At 41.6% G+C, this 23430-nt stretch overlaps 1 protein-coding gene across 1 annotated transcript in view; it reads left to right on the top strand.

Annotated features, from left to right (window-relative positions):
- Window positions 1–20738, top strand: part of POLR3F (RNA polymerase III subunit F) — a 52673-nt gene extending 31935 nt beyond the window's left edge. The window contains exons 6-9 of the mRNA XM_014053252.2: window positions 13390–13533; window positions 14925–15032; window positions 16134–16325; window positions 20127–20738. Of these exons, the coding sequence (XP_013908727.1) occupies window positions 13390–13533; window positions 14925–15032; window positions 16134–16325; window positions 20127–20204 (522 nt within the window). The 3' untranslated portion in view covers window positions 20205–20738. The remainder of the gene's footprint in view (window positions 1–13389; window positions 13534–14924; window positions 15033–16133; window positions 16326–20126) is intronic.
- The last annotated feature ends 2692 nt before the right edge of the window (window positions 20739–23430 follow it).

Here is a 23430-nt window from a genome sequence, read left to right as displayed (position 1 = left end):
CTCAGGTAAGTCAGGGTGGGGTGGAGTGGGCACGTCCGCCCCCCCCCTGCTTTGCTTCATCCTCCATCTCGCTTTGTGGCCACAGCACCAGTGCATTCCAGCTTTGTTATGGTGGCGAGCAAGAAGAAGAAGTGGCAAAGAAAGAAGAAAGGCAGTGGTGGTGGCGGAGGATGAAGCAAAGCAGGGGGTGCGGAGCTGCCTTTCCCACCCTGCTCCATCCCAGCTTACCTTAGGGCCCTTCAGCCAGGCCATCCATGCCAAACCCTCACACACACACACACCCCACCCCTCCAGGGCAGCCACATCCCTTCACTAATCTGCTTTCCAGCTCTGTTCGGCGTTGCTGCATGCAGGGCAACTAAAGTATTCTGTAGGACTACGGTGAAAAAATAGTTCAGATTTTCCAACTTCTCACCCCCCCCCCCAAAAAAAGATCTCTGAACAATGTTTTTTACCATAGTCCCACAGACTACTTTAGTTGCCCTGCATGCAGCGACGGAGAACTGGCCCTGTGTGCCCCCACCAGGATGGCATGGGCTGGGTTGAAGTGATATGGGCTAGACCCTTACATTTTCCAGGATGGCCACGTGGACTGGATCCAGTCTCATCCGGCCCTCGGGCCTTGAGTTTGACACCCCTGGTCTAGAGGCAAATCTAGCCACTCTGGAATTCAACTTACAGAACTCCAACTTAAGCAAGAAGGCTATATCCAAATTGAACATAATAAGGAATAAACAGTGTCTGAAAAAAATGACCCTGTATATGAACCTTTAGAGGAAAACTGATGGAAACATGTCACTCAGAAGAATACAATAACAATAGCATTTAGGCATATATACCGCTTCAGTGCTGTATTTACAGCCCTCTCTAAATGGTTTACAGAATCAGCATATTCTGTAATATGGGGTCCTCATTTTACCGACCTCGGAAAGATGAAAGTTTGAGTCAACCTTGAACCGGTAAGAATCGAACTGCTGAACTCTGGAAGCTGGCAGTCCGCAGAAGTAGCCTGCAGTGCTGCATTCTAACCACAGCTCTCTTCTGCCCCTTCTGTCTAGTCTAACTCTTTTGGAGCTAAGTAATCGATATTATTGCCTCCCCTGGAAGAAAACATGCAGCTACCTAGAAAAGAGCTATCAAGCGTTCCTAGAAAAGAGGCATCATCAAGTGCTCCTGTGAAAGAAAGAAAAGTAGCTCACTTTTCTTGGGCAGCAAGGTGAGTGTTGATGATAGAAAATTCTCAGGGGAAGAGAACCAGCTATCACTAGACCAAACATTGAACCTAGGGAGATATGTTGTCTCCTTGGAGTAAAGATGTGACTCAGAACCTTCCTAAATTAATCAAGGCCACAGATTACCTCCTTCACATAGGGATAAACAACACGACAACGCATCTGAAAACAATATCGAGAAATTACAAGCAACTAGGCAAGAAAGTTAAGGAGTTATGAGCACAAGTGATGTTTTCATCTATACTTCCAATGATAGGCCAACATCCAATGAGGAAACAATTTTTTTTAGAAATCTTAAGAATTGGTGCCACCAAGAAAACTTTGGATTCCTAGAACTTTGGATTCATATACATTACCCATAAGAAGGGCTTCTGGCAAGGGATGTGCTGCACTTCACATGAACCATGAAGAATGTATTCAGAAAATGACTGGCTCAACTTATCAGAAGGGCTTTAAACAAAAATTGAGCGGGGAGGGTGACCATACCTTAGGATCTTTAGGTCCTAATCCCAAGCATAAACCCCAAGACACACAATCAAACAATTAGGTGGGGAGTGATGGAAACGAAGGAAAACTCAGGAATAAAGTAGAAGATATAGGAAGCATACCCAGGTTCAGCCACACATGACTGAAATACTATACAAATGCTAAAAATGTGGAGAAGCAATAAGGTGAACTTGCACTACTAGTACACAAGGACAGGTATAATATCAGGGTTCCCACAAAATAAAAACCCAAAGGCAGGCATTTTCTTCAAAGCTTGAATTTATTAGAGATGTCATATTGGCATATCTGGGAAAACCCGAATCTGAAGCCCCCAGATTCTTGCCATCCAAAGTAAAGCCAATGTTCCTTCCCCTGCATCCACATGGGCATAACATGGTCCAATCAGGTTGCTGTCCCAACTGTAGTTGACTCCCATTCATGCCTGCCCAGGTGCAGGCTGAACATCCTTGACTCCTAAGGAAAAAATGTTATGGCTATACTCCCCACACTGTCTCCATTGCCCTCTTTCTCACAGCTTGCCCATCCACTGCTGTTGCAGTCCTGAAGATTACAAGTTAAAGATGGCTCTAGGGCTGGTAGGCTTCCCTCCTCAGATGATGAGTAGTTCCTGAAATGATATTAGGGAGGCGGTTTAGTACAGCTGTTCCTAACCCTTCCCCCCCCCCCCCCCCGGGACCTTTTGGCTTGCTAGGGAATTTATCATGGAACTGTTTCACTAATCTATCTGCCTTCACATCCCAGCTCTTAACCCAGGTAGCCTCAGACAAAGGGTACCCCTTCCAATTATCTAAATATTACAAGTGACCCCTATGCACTCTGGAGTCCAATATTTTCTTAACTTCATAATGAGTCTCTCTCTACACAATCATTGGCTTAGGCGCTGGACAGTCCTGCGTCTGAATTGTGATCTGACTGCAGGTTTCAGCAAGTTGCTATGGAAAACCGGATGCACATTCCCTAATAGGAGTGGGAGGCTAAGGTGTCCTGTTATTGGATTGATTACTTTCACTATTGGAAATCGCCCTAGGAACTTAGGTCCTAGTTTCTTGCTAGGCAATTTGAGCTTAAGGTATATGGTGTAAAGTACCCTAACGATGTCTGCTTCATAATAAGCGACCCGATATTGTAATACAAAAAGCAGTGATTTATTAACAGCTTCATTAGGCATTCTTCATTAGGCATTTCTTATTCGCAGCCATCTTTTTTGCTTTCTTTATCTGCTTTTGAACTTTGTGTTTCTTCCCTCCCTTCAGTCTTGTCAATAATTCACATTATCCAATAGCTTCATTCATCTCAACCCAGCTACTGTAATCTGAGATCCGGCTCTGCCGAAGCTCTGCATGAAATGTCAATACAGAGAGTTGACATATGGTTAACAAATATACATGATCTCCCACCCAGAAAGAGGGGAGAGGTTGGAGAGATCATAATTCATCCACCTGTTTCTTGTAAGCCTCTGCTGTCTCCGCTGGTGATTTCTTCGTGGTCTCCCAATTTGTGTTCTCAGCAATTCCAACCATTTGGCCAGGGTCATAGATGATGGCAGTTCTTGTGGCAACTCGAGCATGGGAACAAATTCCATGCTGCTAGTGATTTGAAAGTGGGTTAGCCCGGTGCTACTGTGCACTGCGTTGTTGTAAGCCACCTCCGCGAAAGGCAGCAAATTGCCCAGTTTTCTTGTTGATAGTCCACATAGCTTCTCCACCATGCATTCGTATATTCTAAGGCCCCGTTAGTACTTGGAAAAGCTGAGCTAAGTTCCTGGGTCGATTCAATGGGTTTTAAAAACTCCCTTCAGAATTTAGCACTTAACTGGACCCCCCTGTCAGAGATGACCCTGCGGGGCATTCCATGTAATCGGTAGATCTGCTTAATAAACATCTTGGCCAGCTTACTAACTGAGGGAAATCCTGAACAGGTGATGTCCATAGCAATTTCCTCCAGGACCGGCAGGGGTCGGCCACTTGCTGGAGAAGTCCAAGGGGTTTCCCTGGCCTCATTTTCATAGTTGCACATGTACAGCAGCTCTTAACGTAATCCTCCACAGCTGCTTTCAACTTGGGCCACCAGAATTGCCTCCTGGCTAGTGGAGGGTTTTTAGGAATCCAAAATGGCTGGCTAATTTGGAGTTATGGCTGCGTTTTAGGATCTGAAGCCTCAAACTGGCAGGGATCCTTTCCAAGCTAACCTCTCTCGTAGGGTCAGGCTTTCTTGATTTTCTTTGAACTCCCAGTTGGCTGGGAGTGCAGTCTTCAGTACCGCTGTCATTTGATCCCCCTTAGGGTCTCTCTGACGTCTGGATTGACCTCTTGTGGTGATTTCAGTCACCTGTTGGGAGGCGGAAATGATCGTGTGGATGACCTCTCTTTGACTGTTAAATTGTGGCTTTCTTGACAAGGAAACTGCTAGCAAGTCACCCCGCCCCGGATTTTAGCTCAAAATCGAACCATTTGAAGCATTGCGCCCAGCAGACCTGCTTGGGGGAACGCTTCCGGGATGGGGGGTCTTTAGGGCTTTGAGGTTGTTGTAATCAAAAGACCTCAAAAGGCACTTTACTCCCTTCTAAGAAGTGCAACCAGGAAAGGAGAGCCCTGTGGACTGCATAGGCTTCCTTTTCCCATATTGCCCACCATCTCTCCATGTCAATGTTAAGGTCTTGCCTCTCCAATCTTCCCAAGAAAACAGGACTCTTGAAACTGCAGTTGTTCCAAAAGGAACTTTTATTGGAAGGTTTGTGATAACAAGAGATCTAGGCAAGAACTGAAGTTTCTCACTTAAAACCAGCTCTTTAAAGCAATGATAACCAAACCCCTCCCACGCTACATCATTGCAGGAAAACAGAAACAGAGACTTCATACAGAGATTAACACAGTAATGCAGGAAACAGAAACTGGAAACTTCATATACAGATCACTCCATTCCTCCCCCCCCCTTTTTCCCACCAAAATGCCAGCATTCCTGAAGAAATATCTGGGACCTGACATGCCGACCCCCCTAGAAAAATGGGAAGTCCACCTGAAAGAAAGCAAAAGAGGGAAGGGGAGACAAAGGAAATGTAAAATCAAATGTCAGGGTACAATTGATGAAATATACATACTAATTTAGGGGCATGCACATGTTTTTTGTGAACCCATTCATTGTGTGTGAGAAGGGGAGGTGTTTCCAAGCCACCAGGTATTGCATGGTCCCGTGAAATTTCCTAGAGTCAAGTATTCCCTGAACCTCAAAATGTTGTTCACCCTCTACCATAATCGGGGCTGGAACAGGGGTAGTAGCCAGACAAAGATCAGAGGTGACTTCAGTCTTCAATAAGCTACAATGGAAAATGGGGTGGACTTACTGTAATGACTTAGGGAGTTATAATTCCACTGTGACAGAGTTAATGATGTGAACTATGGGGAAAGGCCCAATATATTTAGTATCCAACTTTTTAGACTAGTCCAAAATTTTTTAGAAACTTGGAAAGGTAAACTTTGTCCCCCACTTTATAAGGTTTAGGTTCAGTTAGTTTCTTGTCGGCTTGTGCTTTATAGGCAGCCTTGCCTTCATTCAAAGCTTTGCGAACCACTGGCCAAATGACTGATCCACTGTTTCAAGGAAGTTATATCTGGTTCATGTGAGGGTAACTCAGGCATAGCATTAAATTCTTGCTCTGTGGCTACTCTGAAAGGAGTAAAACCTGTGGTAGTGTGAACTGTATTATTATAGTATACTTCTGCAAAAGGCAGTAGTTCAGTCCAGTTGTCCTGCTGGTAATTAATACAACAGCACAGGTACTGTTACAGACCTGAGTTCATTTGTTCTGTGGCCCCGTTTGTGGATGATGACTAGAACTAACTCCCTGCTCAGTCTCAAGTAGTTTAAAAAAAGCTTGGACATGAATTGGCCCCTCCTATCCAAAATAATACGTCATGGGGCCCCATGCATTATTGCCATGTGGTCCATATGGACCAAAAACTGTGGACCAAGGCTTTAGCCATAGGGAACTTTTAGCATGGGATGAAATTAACCTATTTTGAGAAAAATCTGTGACAACCCAGATGACTGTGTTTCCAGAACTCTTGGCCAATTCAACAATGAAATCCATGGAGATCTCTCTCCATGGTGCTGAAGCATCAGCCACCGGGGTTTTTCCCCTGCCTGCATTTAGTGGCAGCACATAAACAAGATAATAAGATATAAACATATATTAGATAACCAATAAAGACTAAATACAAGGCAAGAATTGAAAGACGAGGGAATAGACATAGGCTGATGGCCTTATTTACAAATACAGGCAAGGTATAAAAAAAAACAGAAAGTGGTGGATTTTATAAGAGCCACAAGAACTGGATAAAATTCTACATGGAACCGAAGAAAAATTGATTAAAAAATATATCATTATTTATTAGAATTTAAAATGGAAGAAGAAATGGTGAAAGAAACAATGATAACATGATAACAAATTTTTGGTATACTATAGAATTAGCAGAATGGGGAAAAATATAAATTAATGATGGCAATGGCATATAGAGAGAACATGTACAAGATGTTCTACAGATGGCATCTTCCACCAGCGAGAATTGCAAAAATGTTCCCGGAATGCTCACCTATCTGTTGGAAATGCAACCAACAACACAGAACATACTACCATATGTGATGGACGTGCTCATCTGTGAAAAAATATTGGAAAAAAAAATAAAAGATTGGCTGGAGGAAATCACCACACACCAAATTGGACTAAAACTGGAATTATATTCGTTTGGAATTATAAAAAAATATTGATACTTAATTCTACACATAATCACGGCAGCGAGAATTACATTCACACAAAACTGGAAAAATAATTACACACCAACAGAAGAAAATGTAATAAACAATATTGGAATGTGCAGAGATGGATAGGCTCATGAAAGAATTAAAAGAGAAAGAAGAATCTGAATTTACTTTGTATGGGATTTATGGTATAATTGGCTAAAGGAAAGGGGGGGAAGTATGAAAGCAAAAAAGAAAAGAAGAAAGATCGATAAATTAAAAAACAACTATAAAACCGGAAAATGTTTAAAAGATAGAAATACGAAATAGACTGTAGCAAATAAATAATAGGAAATGGATACAAAATGAGTCAAATGTAGTAAAGATTATACATAGAATACATAGAATCATATATAGAATGAAGAAAAAAGGTATGATAATATAAATGCATATTTATTTATAGTTATATAAGACTTATATGTACAGATAAAAGAATCACAACAGATATGTAAAAGAAGTGTAATGTTCATTTCATTTTCATTTTTAGTTCATTTATTAAGATTTATAGGCCGCCCTTTTCCCTGAGGGGACTCAGGGCGGCTTACAATCACAAGGGAAGGGGGTGCAGTATCAAAGGACAAAACAAAATGTGAACAAAGAAAAAAATAAAAACACAACTTTCGTTCAGCAATCAACACTCGGGCGGGTAACTTGGAAACCTATCCCCAGGCCTGCTGGGAGAGCCAGATCTTAAGGGCTGCGCGGAAGGTCTGGATGGTGGTGAGGGTACGAATCTCAACGGGGAGATCGTTCCACAGGGTCGGAGCTGCAACAGAAAAGGCTCTCCTCCGTGTAGTCGCCAGTCGACATTGACTGGCAGATGGAATTCGGAGGAGGCCCAGTCTGTGCGATCTAGTTGGTCGAAGGGAGGTAATCGGCAGGAGGCGGTCTCTCAAGTACCCAGATCCACTACCATGGAGTGCTTTAAAGGTGGTCATCAGTACCCTGAAGCGCACCCGGAGACCGACAGGTAGCCAGCGCAGCTCGCGGAGGATGGGTGTAACGTGGGCGAACCGCGGTGCGCCCACTATCACTCGCGCGGCTGCATTCTGGATTAACTGTAGTCGCCGGATGCACTTCAAGGGCAACCCCATGTAGAGCCCATTGCAGTATTCCAGCCTAGAGATCACAAGGGCTCGAGTGACTGTTGCGAGAGCCTCCCGATCTAGGTAGGGCCGCAACTGGCGGACCAGGCGAACCTGGGCAAATGCCCCCCTGGTCACAGCTAACAGCTGGTAGTCAAAAGTCAGCTGTGGGTCCAGGAGGACTCCTAAGTTGCGGACCCTATCTGAGGGGTATAAAATTTGACCCCCCAGCCTAAGTGTTGGTACATTAGCCAAATTGTTGGGAGGGAAACACAACAGCCACTCGGTCTTGTCCGGGTTGAGTACCAGTTTGTTAGCGCTCATCCAGTTCTTAACGGCCTCAAGACCCTGGTTCATCACGTCCACCGCTTCATTGAGTTGGCACGGGGCGGACAGATACAGTTGCGTATCGTCCGCATATTGGTGGTATTTTATCCCGTGCCTCCGAATGATCTCGCCCAGCGGTTTCATGTATATGTTAAATAGTAGGGGGGATAAGACCGAACCCTGGGGCACCCCACATGTTAGGGGCCTCAGGGACGATCTCTGCCCCCCGACCAACACCGACTGCGACCTGTCCGAGAGGTAGGAGGAGAACCACTGCAGAACAGTGCCTCCCACTCCCACCTCCCGCAGTCGTCGCAGAAGGATACCATGGTCGATGGTATCGAAAGCCGCTGAGAGGTCAAGGAGAACCAGGATGGACGCATAGCCTCCATCTCTGGCCCTCCAGAGATCATCGGTCAATGCGACCAAAGCGGTTTCTGTGCTGTAACCAGGTCTGAAGCCAGACTGGAAGGGGTCAAGATAACTAGCTTCCTCCAAGGCCCGTTGAAGCTGGAAGGCCACCACCTTCTCAACAACCTTCCCGATAAAGGGGAGGTTGGAGACAGGACGAAAGTTGTTTAAAATGGCTGGATCCAAGGATGGTTTCTTCAGGAGGGGTCTCACCACCGCCGTTTTAAGTACGGTAGGGAAGTGCCCCTCCCGAAGGGAGGCGGTCACGACCGCCTGGATCCAGCCATGTGTCACCTCCCTGCTGTTGGCAACCAGCCAGGAGGGACACGGGTCCAGAATGCAGGTGGAGGCACTTACAGCTCGAATGGCCTTGTCCACATCCCCAGAAGCAACATCCTGGAACTCAACCCAGAGGTGATTTGCCAAGTAGTCCTCCTGTGTCTCGGCTGGATCTACTGCGGTGGAGTCCAAGTCCGATCGAAACCGAGCTATTTTGTCCGCCAAGAATTGAGCATAGTCCTCAGCCCTACCCTGCAAGGGGTCTCCCGCATCCCTCCTATTAAGGAGGGAGCGGGTTATCCTAAACAGGGCGGCTGGGCGTGACTCGGCGGACGCGACCAAGGCAGAGATGTATGATCTTTTGGCAGTTCTTAATGCCCTAACGTAGTCCTTGGTGCAGGTGGTCAGAAGTGCTCGGTTCGCCTCGGACTTATCGGACCTCCACAGGTGCTCTAGGCATCTCCTCCGGCGTTTCTTCTCCCGGAGCTCCTCGGTGAACCAAGGAGGCCTCCGGGATCCACTGGCCCGGAGGGGCCGTAGTGGCGCAATCCGATCAAGAGACTCCGACGCCGCCGAATGCCAGGCGGCAACCAGAGTCTCCACCGAACTGTGGGCGAGAGTATCAGGAATAACCCCAAGCTCCGTCTGGAACCTCAACGGGTCCATAAGTCGCCTGGGGCGGAACCACCTGGTCGGTTCCTCCTCCCTACGGTGGGGGTTTGGCCTCCGGAAGTCAAGCCTCAGTAGGCAGTGGTCCGACCACGACAGGGGTATGATCTCATTACCCCTCAGACCAAGATCACACATCCACTGCTCCGAGAGGAATACGAGGTCGAGCATGTGACCCGCTGCATTGGTTGGGCCCCGAATTACCTGGGTCAAGCCCATGGCTGTCATGGAAGCCATGAACTCCTGCGCCCCATCAGAGCGTTCACCGAGCGATGGCAAATTGAAGTCCCCCAGAACTATAAGCCTGGGGAACTCAACTGCCAGCTCGGCTACTGACTCGAGGAGCGAGGGGAGGGATGCTGCAACGCAGTTGGGAGGCAGGTACGTTAGCAGCAAACCCACTTGACCCTTGAGGTCCAACTTTATCAGCAGGGACTCACACCCGACAAGCTCCGGAGCAGGGACCCTACGAGGTAACAAAGACTCCCGGATAACAATAGCCACACCGCCACCCCTTCCCTGGGCTCTCGGCTGATGAAGCACCTGAAATCCCTCTGGGCACATCTCTACAAGGGGGACTCCTCCTTCTGTGCCCAGCCAGGTTTCAGTAATACATGCCAGGTCTGCCCTCTCGTCAACAATTAAGTCCCGGACGAGGGGAGCTTTGTGAACAACAGACCTGGCATTTAGCGACAACAGCCTGAGACCAGGGTCCTGACTACTCGCGCCATCTGGTCTTGGAGTGGGGCTCATAGGGCCGGAAGGAGGGATCTCTGTAATGTAGCGAACCCTCCTTCCCCGGTAATGGCTTGCCCTAAAGTCCCCGCCATATCTGCCCCTCCCTGTTATGACTGCAATGCTCCGACCCTCTCCCGTGGCCATAGTCCCCCCGACCACCCCGGTGACCCCCGCAAATCCCGGCAGGTCCTCCGAGTCAATCATACCCAAGCTCTCACACAAGCAGTCCTCACGAGTAGTTAAAAAACACAGATTACAACAATAATAATAATAAAAGTGAGGTCATTCACACCATCCCAGACAATCTCATGCACTCAACATACCAATTTAAAAAATTAAAATTTAAAAATTAAAAGTTGCGCAAGTTGGCAAGTCCGTGCTAAGCTTGTGATAGTCCAAGGCGTCCTCCACCCTCCCCTAGGGGGGGAGGGGGGGAGAGGTACTCCACTCCTCTCCCTTCCTCTGGCAATTAATTGGCAGGATGGTTAAAGGCCCAGTTCCAGTCCGCTGAAAATACATAGAGGGGGGAGGATGGTGCTTCTCTCCCTCTAGTAGGATTGAAAAGTCCCAGGAGTCTAGATGGTTTAGGGGCCTGCCAAAGATGTTAAGTCCGGACTGCCAAACGTTTAGTAAAAAGCAGAGTCTGAGTGGCTGCAGTAGTGACACTAGAACAGAGAGAGGTGACACTGATTGAACAGGTGTAGTTCGTTCATGCATATAAAAATCCGAGGGCTGCAGTTGCAGTAGTGGCCACTGGAGGGAGTCCAAGCTGCCAGCTCGTTGTCTCTCCGGAGTAATGGCGTCTAATACAAAATGATGGCAATAGTGGTGACTAATGCGATACTCCTGGAGTAGTAGCAGCAGTGGATGGCACTGGTCACCACAGGAGGCCTGTCGTTGGGATCCTTGAGTCCCAGTCTGAGCAGAAAGGTGGTCAGGCAACGTGGAGCCTCGTAGGGACAGCGGCAAAAGCGGAAGAAAGCGCCGCGCCAGGAGGGAAGGGGGGGAGTCCACAGGGCTATGGTGGGGGCAAGAAACCAGTCCCCCAGACCCGATAGACATCTCTCCTGGGCTCCCCACCCCCTCTTCGGGACACACACCAACGCCTCGGCACTGCTCATTTAAAGGGAAAGTGTGATTGCAAAGATGTGATTTTTGCCTAAAGAAAATAAAGTTTTTTATAAAAGGACTTCAACTCCCAAAATTCCCCAGCCAGCTGTTGAAGTCCATCAGTTGTCAAGCCTGCAGCCATATTTTCTTTTGGATCTTTGGCCCGCCACACTTTCTATTATTCTACTATGCATTTTCTATTGTGAGAAAATGAGAGGGGGGATTGTACAGAGTTAGAACGCAATGTAGCCATAACAAAATTCTTTCTAGAAAGTCAATGTCATCCTTTGTCTTTGCACCTCTGCACCTGACCGGAACTGGATGGGTGGAGCTGCCAGCGTGGCAGTGGGAGATTGGACCATGTGATGGACTTACGGGTGTGGGAGCAAGATCTTGAACTTTCAACTGTATGGGGAAAACCAGGAAGCTTTCAGATTTGGGTCTTCCCAAATGTGCTAATATGGCTCTCTTAATAAATTGGAACTTTGAGCAATCAAAAAAAGGGGGGGGTAAACTCATGACCCAAATGTACAGATGGAGAGATACAAATTTCAAAAGAAATAAAAGAGGAGGTAGAGTTGCATTATATGTAAGCGTTCACTACATCTCTACAAAAATGCATAAAACCAAGAATGAAAGTCTCCAGGAATGCATATAGGTCAATATAAAAGAAAAAAAAAGAATGAGATTTCCATAAATGTATATTGCAGGCTACCCAATCAAGCAGAAGAAATAGATAAACTTTTTGTTAACCAGTTAACATATCTGTAAGAAACACATCACAATAGTAATGGGGGACTTTATCTTGACATCAATTGGGAGACAAATTCTGCATCAAGTGAGATATCAAACAGGTTCCTGACCAACCTGACTGACAATTTTGTCAAAAGATAGAAGTTGGAATTAGGATAGCTATACTGGACTTAATTCTTACTAATAGAGAAGAAATGATAAGAGAGGATTGAAGTAGCCAGAATTTTGGGAGAGAGTGACCATATCATTGGAATTCAATATAATCGAAACACAAACAATAGAATATAATCTAACCAGTGCCTTAGACTTTTAAAAAGCTCATTTTAACGAACTTAGAAATAGCTTGGGATGGATGAAAATCATAAAGGGGAAAACAATTCAAGAAGTTTGGGAAACTATAAAGTATGATTATAAATGTCCAGTCCAGCGCAATTCCGCTGAAAAAGAAAAACAAGAAATCCAAGAAGAAACACACATGATTACACAAACTATCTGATAAACTGAAAGTCAAAAAAGATAAGTACAAAAAATGGAAAGAGCGACATATAATTAAGGCAGAATACCAACAAATAGCCCAAACTTGCAAAGATGAAGTTAGAAAAGCTAAGACTCAGAGTGAAATAAGACTTGCAACAAATGTCAAAAATACCATAGTAAAAGTTTCTTTCAACATATGAAAAACAAGAAAAAAGTCAAGGAAACCATCAGTCCACTAATGAGAGAAGATGTCAAGGAAGTAACAGGCAATAGAGAGAAAGCAGAGCTACTTAATTCATTCTTTGCATCTATCTTTACGCAAAAAGATAATACAGCCCAACCTACCAAAAACAACTGTAAAAGACAGACTAGGGATTAAATTAAGAAAGAAAATGATAAAAGAACGCCTGTCTGTTCTAGACAAGTTCAAATCACCGGGACTTGATGTTTTACATCCCAGAGTTCTGAAGGAGCTGGCAGACATGAACTTGGAAGCATTGAACCATATCTTTCAAAGACCCTGGAGCACTACAGGTAGTTCTTGACTTAGAAGTACAATTAAATCAAAAATGTCTGTTGTTAGCAAGTCCATTATTAAGTGTGTTTTGCCCCATTTTACAATCTTTCTTGCCAGAGTTGTTACGTGAATCACTGCAGTTGTTGGTAACATGGACATTAAGTGAATCTGGTTTCTTCATTGACTTTGATTGTCAAGAGGTTACAAAAGGTGATCACATGACCCCAGGACACGGCAAACATAAATACATGCTAATTGCCAATTTCCAAATTTTGATCATGTGACCACAGGGATGCTGCAACAGTCATAAATTTGAAAAATGGTCGTAAGTCACTTTTTTCAGTGCCATTGTAATTTCAAATAATTACTAAACTAATCATTGTAAGTTGAGGCATACCTGTATCATACAGGATAAATTTTCTTAAAGATAAATATTAGAAGTTTTTCATATTGCAGAGGAGTTGAATAAAACATGTCATTAACTCAATAGGCATCCAAGAAGAAAGTGTACATGTTGTACAATCTCCAGCCGGATCGTTCTGTGACAGGAGGAGCTTGGTATAGTGACCAAGACTTCGAATCTGAATTTGTAGAGGTGCTAAATCAACAGTGTTTTAAATTTCTTCAGACTAAGGTAAATGTAATTTGCTAAGGTATATATGTAATTTGCAAACATTCTTTCCCCTTTCTTCTTTCCCCGCTTACAAGAGGGAATTACGAGGGAGCAAGTAGTTACTCAATGGGGAATACCCACGGAAGCTTTGTGATAGTACTGGCAACACTGGGAGATGCAGGCATGTTACACAAAAATCCCAATTTGTTCCCAATTGTGTGCGTACACATTCTCTTGTAATTCATTCCTCTTCAATCTCCCTGCTGTGCAAAGGGGGAAAATAAGAAAAAAATAGATCAGTTACAACACAACAATGTATCCTAACTAATTATAATGGTGATAGTTATCATTCTGTATTTGATAAGGTTTCTCTAAATCTGTCCAACTTTTACTGCAGATCATTGCAACAAGTCTCTTAAGATTTCCAGTCCCTACTTTTATCAAATTTGTAGATTCTCTTTAGCTGGATTTTTAAAAACTCAGACTGTATATAAATTTTATAGAGCAAGGAGTTGGGTAGTATTAATGATGCTTTCTAACTATAATTTTGTGATACTTCAGAGTATTCAAATTGGATCTTGCCTCTTATAGTGGATGCTATGAAGCCTGTGACTCCTATAATGGTTTTTCCCCCCGAACAGTTTGAGTACATTAAAACTATTCCTAAGGAAAGGATCTTTGGGATATAACTAAAAAAGCAGATGTTTCATGTAATGATCCCACAAGCTGGTTAGGCACCTACATTTAATATGGCAGATGTGGCACTTTATGTGGCATAAAAAAAAAAGTCCAGAGTCCTAGTATATTACAGAGAATTCTAATTTACATGTTTAAATTTCTAACATTCTGCTTTCCAGAATACATATACTGCCTATCTTTAACTTTTAATAGCACTGAGAATGTCAGCATTTCGTGTAGTTTTATTCCAGTATTTGTGTCATTTCAACTTTATTAGCTAACTCTTTAGCCAACTCATTATTGAGTAAAATTAAATCATGAGATAACAAATCCCTTTGTGTTTTCTTCTATTCTCTGAAGAAAGTTGCAAACACTTTTCTGAAGAAAAAATAGGCCAGTTTTATTTCCTGCTAGATACTGTGGTAATTGTTACTGTTTATGACTCCAGTCTATGAATAAAAAATAATTTTTTAAAAATCATTTATTAAAGTTTACAGCATTTGTTTTTTAAAAAAAACATTAATGTTGAAGAAGTTAATGAAGTGCAGCAAAGGGAAGCCACAGAGGCGTTTGTTAAAGGTTAATTATTTTGATGCCAAGAAATGCTTATTTAAAAGACTGTATGAATAGCTTACTTGCAAACATCTTTGAATGAATACCAGCTAAAATGCCCTTATCCACTGATATAGGTTGCTTCTCTACTATATCTTTTTTCCATTGGTACTATCTTGTAGGCTGAAGCAGCTCGAGAAACGAAGCAGAATCCTATGATACAAAGAAACAGCTCATTCGCTTCTTCTCATGAGGTGTGGAAATATATCAGTGAGCTAGGTATTAGTAAGGTAAGACCAGTGGTGTATTAGTTTTTCATTTTGTACTTAAAGAACAACATTGTGTCTTGCAAAATAATAGGCATTTTCTTTTTTGTTGTTTTTGTAGATCATGTGAATGTCCACCTTTAGTTGAATTGCATTAATGCAGTGGTCACTTTATGGGGACTGAAGCTGCTACTATTCGTCGTAACTCATTCATGGTTCTAAAGGGTATCTGAATAATTGTTAATTTTTGCCAGTGGCTTTCAGGATCCATTTTAAAAAAGTAATCAGTTGGATTGTAAATCAATTTGAATATTATTTATTAAAAATTAGATCCTATTTTTTAGTTTTTATCCACAGAAATATGAAAAGAAAGAAAGAGAGAATGAAAAAGAAAAGGAAGTATTTTTTTCCTGTAAGCAATAGTAGTCTGGGTTCAATCGAGACTTTTAAATTAAAATGTATAGCTTCAGAATGTACCTTGAAGAAATGTTGGGTTATTGGGTTTAGCAATTACTTTTAATATTAATTGAATATAAAACAGATTTCAGTTTTGAAGAAAATTAAGATTATACCTGATAGAAAAAAAAGGGACATATTTTTTCATGAGCATATTTTTAATAGTATTGGATGGCCTCCTTGCATCATGTCATGGCAAAACTAATTCTGAATTAGTGAGAGTTCAGATACAGTACATGAGCTTTATGATCCCCTTGATTTAAAGCACTTTTTATTCTTTTTTTTTGTCTGGCATAGACATAAAGTCTGCTTTTGGGTGAACTATGTTTCCTTTTTAAAATGGATATTCAGCCTACCTCTGACAATTTTACTCCTCTTTATTATTTTTATTTATTTATAATTTGTATTTCTAGACTGCCCATCTCCCTCAGAGGGAGCATGCATAGTCTATGTAATTTGAAAGTAATTGCCTTTACCACATTTCTTGATAACTAAACTAATGTTAATCCTTTCATGCTGAAATCATGCTGAAGTTCCAATTGGATTTTTAAAAAACAGTCCAATTAAGCATAAGTTGTGTAATAGAAGCATTTACAATAGCCTGCTTTTCAAGCATCAGTATACTCCTTTTCTTAAATAATTCTTACTTGAGCTTTTTAAATTATTTAGGTGGAATTGTCAATGGAAGATATAGAAACCATTTTAAATACCTTAATATATGATGGAAAAGTAGAAATGACCATTATTGCTGCAAAGGAAGCATCAGCAGGGAGTGTAGATGGGCACATGAAACTCTACAGAGCTATCAATCCAGTTATACAACCCACTGGGTTGATACGGATACCTTGCGGACTTTGTCCAGTAAGTATTCCTCAGGTATAATATATTGAGATCAGATGTTTTACTAATGTGACTCATTAAAATTTATCTGCATATCAGTCGTTCAAATTAGACTTCAGAATACAGGTAGTCCTCATCTTACTTCATTTAGTGTCTGTTCAAAATTATAGCAGTACTGGAAAAAGTGACTTACTATTATATTAAGTTTTCTCACGACTGTTGCAGCGTCCCCCTGCTTATGTGAGCAGCATCTTCATGGTCATGTGATCATAATTCAACTGACTTGGCAACTGACTCATTTTGTGATAGTTGCAGTGTCCCGTGGTTAGCTTTTTTACCCTTCTGACAAGCAAAATCAATGGGAAGCCAGATTCACTTAACATGCGTATTACTAAATAACTACAGTGATTCACTTAACAACTGTGGCAAGAAAGATTGTAAAATGGAGCAAAAGTCACTTAGCAAATACCTCACTTAGCAACAGGAATTTTGGACTCAATTGTGGTTGTAAGTTGAGGACTACCTGTACAGGGTATTGTTTTATATCTGGTAAAATAATTAAGCAGGAATGGGAAATCATTCAAGTAAGGTTCTATTGGTGAATACATTGTAGAAACTACTGGATTGATATTTTTCAGAAAATTTATTATTTGGCTTATATTACTAGTAGTTTATTTGCTCATTCCAGGTTTAATTTTTAAAAAAATCCCTTTTATTCTGTGTTGAAATATCAAGGAAAAGTTAAAAATATCAGTCACTAGTTGGTTGGATACCCATGCTTCACTACAGAACTGGAACAGCAGTAGGTAATATTCTTCGCCATCACGCTCCATTATCCTGTAAATGTAAAAGGCAGCAGCAGACACGGTCTTCTTGAGAGGAACTTTGGTGTTTGGTTCACACTGAGGTATATTGATATAATAGCCATCTTCTCCACAGCAGAACATCAGAGGGTACTGGAGACTAAACCTCACTGATTCGTAACAAGCTGTTGTCTCTGCTGTGGAGAACGATATCTCTCTTCTCAAAATCCTGGCCGACAATGAGAACAGCCACTTCTGGGGGCATTGAAATGACTTCAGTGCTTTCCACAAGGCTTCTTATCGGTGTTAATCACCACTTGGAAGTCTTTGTGCCTCTTAGGAACAGAATCAACAGCAGCCTTAAGTTCCAGAATATACTTGCTGTGTTCACACAGCAACTTTTGCAGTTGGCTAACCAGTTGTGGATTCCAAAACAGATGTCCCTCTCATTGTCATAATCACCAATTCTGGTTGGCTTATATTCTTTATTGCAATAAATTTATAGAAGCCCATAGAAACAAAATTCTTAGCAATAATAGCAATAAGAAAGCAATGCTCATAGACATCCCAGGTACAGATTTTATCAACTTCTCAATCCCCCATGCCCACGTAAAGACACAAGTTTTAACAGGTTTTCTCAATATTATCTCAAGAGCAATCATTCTCACAAACTCCCAAGTTCAGAGTCCAATCCACCTCTCTATGTTTTGTGGAATATAGCAGGCAGAAATATTTAATATGCCAAGTTGACATGACCAAAATAAAGATGGGGGGAGAATTGAATCGTTATTACAGTCAACTTGAACACCATGTAGAAACAGTTTGGTAGTCAGTTTATCTTTGGGCATTTCCTCTGTATATGAATAATTGTATCTTATATTTAGCTGAAGTTTCTTGGTCATTTTCAAGAACAGTCCCCTATAGAGCGAGTTATAGTAGCACAACTGAGAGATGACAAAGGCATAAGCTGACTGTTGATAGAGCCTTCTGTTCCTGTTTTCATGTGGATGGGTATGGGAAGAAAAAAGTTACCATATTTTTTGGCGTATAAGATGCATTTCCCTCCCCTAAATGAGGATGAAAATTTGGGTGTGTCTTATACACCAAATGTAGCCCCGCCCACCCACCAGCCTCCTTGCAGCAAACAGCCAGTTTCAGCTTCAGCATAGCCTGATTAGCACAAGCAGGCCTCCCGACCATCAGCTGTTTTAGGCTGCAGTGATTGCCATTGTCTATTGCTGCCTCCACATGCCTGAAACAGCTGATAATTGGGAGGCCAACTGAAATTTTTATGGCTGCTATTCTTCCTACCACTGACAGTTTCAGGTTTTTCCAATTTTCCAGATCCCGTTTGATTTGTTATGTTAACCTAGTATAGTTATCTTCTTTAATTGTTGCACATCTTGCCGTTAAATAGATTTCCAAATATTTTACTTTCTTAACTACCTGGAGATCTGTCTTCTTTGTCAATTCATTTTTCTTTTTATCTGTGAGGTTTTTAACTAATATTTTGGTTTTTTCTTTATCTATTTTCAATCCTGCAACTTCTCCAAATTCTTCTATTTTACCATTAGCTTGGAGCCGGTTTCCAATGGCTCTTCTAGAATAAATACTAGGTCATCCGCAAATGCTTGCAATTTGTACTTTTCTCTTTTTATTTCCATACCTTTTATTTCTGGGTCATGTCTAATACTTCTGTTTAGCACTTCCAATGTTAATATGAATAACAATGGGGACAGAGGGCGTCCTTGTCTTGTGCCTTTTTAATATCAAAAATTTCAGTCGAGTCCCTGTTCACAATCACTTTTGGCATTTGTTTGGAATATATTGTCTTAATCATGTTTATAAACCTCTCACCGAAGTCCATACACTCTAATTGGTGTAATATAAATTGCCAGTTTACATTGTCAAATGCTTTTTGTGCATCTAAAAAGATCAATGCCATTTATTTTTCTGATTGCACTCCAACATATCTAAGATAAATCTTACATTATTTTTAATTTGTCTTTTGGGTAGAAATCCATTTTGGTCTGGATGTATAAATTCATTCAAAAATATTTTAAATCTTTCTGCTATTATTGATAAAAATATTTTGTAGTCTGCATTTAGTAATGCAGTTACTAGTTCTTTATTGTGTTACATCTGAATCTTCTTTCAGGATTAATGTAATATCTGCTTCTATCCAAGTATTTGGGATCTTAGCTTCTAGCAATACTTCACCTCTAGCATTAATAAACTTAATGCATCCTGTAAATGTTTATAAACTTCTGCAGGTAGTCTGTCTGGTCCTGGTGATTTGTTATTCTTTTGTCTGTTATTCCTCTATTAGTTCCATCATCTTTATTCTTTCATTTAGCATAGCTTGTGCCAGGGTTCCAAATAACATCCAAAATTAAATCAGAGTCCAAGGCAAAGTAATGCTCAAAGTATTGCATGGACAGAGTGGCGTCTGAGTATTGTTCATTTGGATACAAAACCAATATTAATACAAATAAAAATTCCTACATTAATCAAATGAACATAGTCTAGTGTTATTATATATATTGATATCAGTACGTATTGCCTGGACTTTCTGGTGTGTGGATGACAGTAATTCACAGTAGCTACACGAAGAGGGTTTTTTGGGGGGCCAGGAGTCTGTTTATTGGTTCTGCTAAGGCTGAGTCAGAACACCATCTTAAATATAAGAAATTTCCTGACGGTTGAGTGACTTGCCTTCAGAAGTTGTGGGTGCTTGATCACTGAAGTTTTTAAGAAACCATGATATAGAATTTCCTGCTTGAGCAGACAGTTTGACTCGAAGACTTCCAAATCCTTTCCAATTCTGTTATTCTATATAATTTGTGTGTTTTCATGGATTCATAGATTCTCTCTGAGCAGCAGCTAGCACCACTCTACACTTACAGAGTTTAGAAGTAAGGTTACTTGTATATAAATTGTTCACATAATTGTTTGTGAATATTGGTTAATACAGTTTGATCAAATAATATATCATATTTGTATCTTATTCTCTTCCTAGGTTTTTGATGATTGCCATGAAGGTGGAGAAGTATCTCCTGCAAACTGTATTTACATGATGGAATGGCTAGAGTTTTAGGAATCAAATGAAGAAATTGGCTCTGAAACTTTAAACCTGATAAATCAAACTTTTTATGAGTAAAACTGCTTGGGCATTGGGTTGATACTTTTGAAAAAAATTGACTGCCCTGTCATATGCTAAACGAGCTGCTGTAGGATTAAATCTATATTCCTACATATACATAGTAAGATACATAGAAAGATACATCGGGATACAATGAAACAAAGCTTTAAGAGACAAATTAAATTTTGGCCAAGAGTATTAGTTTGCTGTGCTGAATAAAATGAACCTGTGAGTTGCAACTGAATCCTGCAGTATGCGTTAAGATTATCGTATTAGAGGAATCTTTAGTTCACTATTTAATGGAACTGGAAATCAGGGTTTCAGTCCACCCAGATGTGAAAAAAAATTAAAATAAGAGAATTTCCAAAAGTGGCAATGCTTTGTATATGTTAATGAAGTTGGAGTTGGTGCTATATTCAGTAATATAAATGTTTTTACTTTAATATTGAAAAACAGATTTCTTGAAAATTTATTAAAATGCAAAACCAATCCTGTGTAAGTTGCTGTGTGTGTTTGACCAAAAATGTAGAATCTGGAAATATTAGAACCTATCATGCTTCTCTCAGAATCAAACTGATTATATGCTGCTGCCAAAATCAGTCAGAAACTGATTTGAAGCAGTATTAAAAACAATAAATCTTGATATTTCTGCATGCAAAGTATAGAGTAGCTGCAACTGGACCTAGAAAAGTTGTGCACTAACAAACAATTCTTTACAAATGGATATCCTCTATGTCTATAATTAAGTGTAGCTCATGAAAAAATCCTTCCCAAATTTTTTAAGTCAAATAGAGTGTAGGAGAATGGAAAATAATTGGATTCAATTGTACAGTATGTATGTCAACTCTCAAAACGACTCTAGCTGAAGCCATATTTTTCTTGCTTCATTTCTTAGTTGCCATACTTATGGGGGAGAGGGGGGTCTTATGGAATGTAGAATGTTTTCATCCAATGTGCCAGACATAACAATAAGACTCCTGAAGGGAGTGCTGAGAAGTTCATCACCTGCTGGTTGCCTCTCTACAGAGGACAGGAGTTGAGGGCCCAGAACATCCAAGGGCAGGGTCAGGGGACCCAGACCATCCCCAGAGAATACCAGGACCTGGCAGAGGGGTTTGGGTAGGAGGAGTATGACATGCTGCCTCCTCACAGGTCCATAGACTGAGTGATTGAGATCCTGCCAGGGGCAAAAATATCCAAGCCCAAGATGTACTTCATGACCCCCAAGGAGATGAAGAATCTGAGGAAGTACATTGCAAGAACCTAGCCAGGGGCTTTATCCAGCCAGCTAAATCCCAAGTAGTGGCCCCAGTCCTGTTCAAGGAAACGAGATTATGTGTAGAGTTTAGGGGAATCAATGGGGTGTGCATGAAAAATATGTACCCATGTCCCCTCATGAATGACGAGGTGCTGCACGAGCACTTGTATAAGAGAGTCCTAGTTTACCTGAATGACATTCTCATTTGCACTGAGACGATGGAGGAGCATGTCAAGCTAGTCTGCCAAGTCCTTAATAAGCTTCTGGCAGAGAACGTAAATGCTAAAGCTGTAATGGCAAACCTATGTGGCATGTGGAACCATTTGTCACGGCACGCTGGCCAGCTGACTTCGGCCTCCTTTTGAGGCCATTTTTCGCCCTCTAGAGGCTTCAAGGAAGCTTCCTTGAAGCCTCCGGAGTGTGAAAAACCAGCCCTACAGGCAAACCGGGAGTTTGGGAACGGACTTCCAGGTTGCTCGTAGGGTCAGTTTTAGCTCTCTGGAACGTTCAGGAGCCCTCAGGAGGCTTCCCTGAAGGCTCCGGAGGGCAAAAAATTACAGTATGAGCAAACTGGAAGTTACTTCTGGGTTGTTTGTAGGGCCGATTTTAGCCCTCCAGAGCATTCAGGAGCCCTCAGGAGGCTTCCCTGAAGGCTTGAGAGGGCTAAAACCAGCCCTATGAGCAACCCGGAAGTCAATTTGTGAACTTCCGGTTTGCCCATAGGGCCGGTTTTTCGCACTCCAGAAGCTTCTGATGGCCTCCGGGAGGGTGGGGAAAGCTGTTTTGGCCCTCCCCAGGCTCCTATAAAGCTTCTGGAGCCTGGGGAGGGTGGAAAAAGAGATGCCAAAAATGGGAGCACCGGTTGTGCACGCATGCACACTGGGGTCATGCGCAAAGCATTATGAGTGTGGCACACCCATGCATGACCCCCCTTCACTCCCCCCACTTTTGGCACGCGAGCCAAAAAAGGTTTGCCATCACTGCGCTAAGCTGTCCAAATGCGAGTTTCATTTTGAGAGTTTACTTTATTGATTAGCCCTTGGGCCATATCAAAGTGCAGAGTTCCAGACACAAATTATTACTAAAATCTGATAAAAACTATTTAAAATGGAATTGGATAAAATACAATTTAAAATGAAATTGGAATAAAATAAGATTTAAAATGAAATTGGAATAAATATAGTTCAAAATGAAATTGAGATAAAATACAATAATTTAATATATAGATAAATAAAATATGATAAAAATATATTTTGGTATCACCCCTACAATCTATCCCAATCAGTCCCACATATGCTGATCTCAACCGAACCATTTTGCTTAAGTACTCTGCTGTGTTAAATGTTATTTTCAGATTCTGGCCGCACATAAGTTGTTTTGATATGGGGATCCCAATGGGTCATTTGTTTGGTATATAGACCAAGTGAGCCAGATTTTCTACCACTGCTGCTCCGCAAATGGAGAGACATCCATTGTAGGGTATAGAATGGAATCTCCCATATGGAAATTGACCATTGTGTCAAGCTGTTTGAACCTCACTCACGTAAATATCTCCCTAAGATGTTTTGGCAGTTGTAACTTTAAATAGCTGTTTATTTGAAAAGTATGTTTGTATTTGCTCAGCCATTTAAAGTTACCCACCTTACTCAAGATAGCTATATTATTTTGTGCTTCTATATCATTAATCATTAGATCATTAAACAATATGTTGCAACAAGAAAAGATTAATATATTTCAAAAAAGATACTAATGATGTTTCAGTCTATCCAGGATACCATGGCAAAAAACATAATGATATGAAAAATGATATGAAGGAACAGATGGAAAACATGCATAAAATTGGGACCAAAATATATTGGCCCTTTCCCCATCATCAGGGTTCCCCCATCCGGTGACAGTTGAATTAGTTACCCAAAAACCTCA

This window comes from Thamnophis sirtalis, unplaced genomic scaffold (genome assembly GCF_051295495.1).
Source record: "Thamnophis sirtalis isolate CommonGarterSnake01/CBP01778 unplaced genomic scaffold, rThaSir2_p1.2 scaffold_8, whole genome shotgun sequence".
Classification (NCBI taxonomy): domain Eukaryota; kingdom Metazoa; phylum Chordata; class Lepidosauria; order Squamata; family Natricidae; genus Thamnophis; species Thamnophis sirtalis.
This window is presented reverse-complemented; position numbering and strand designations above follow the sequence as displayed.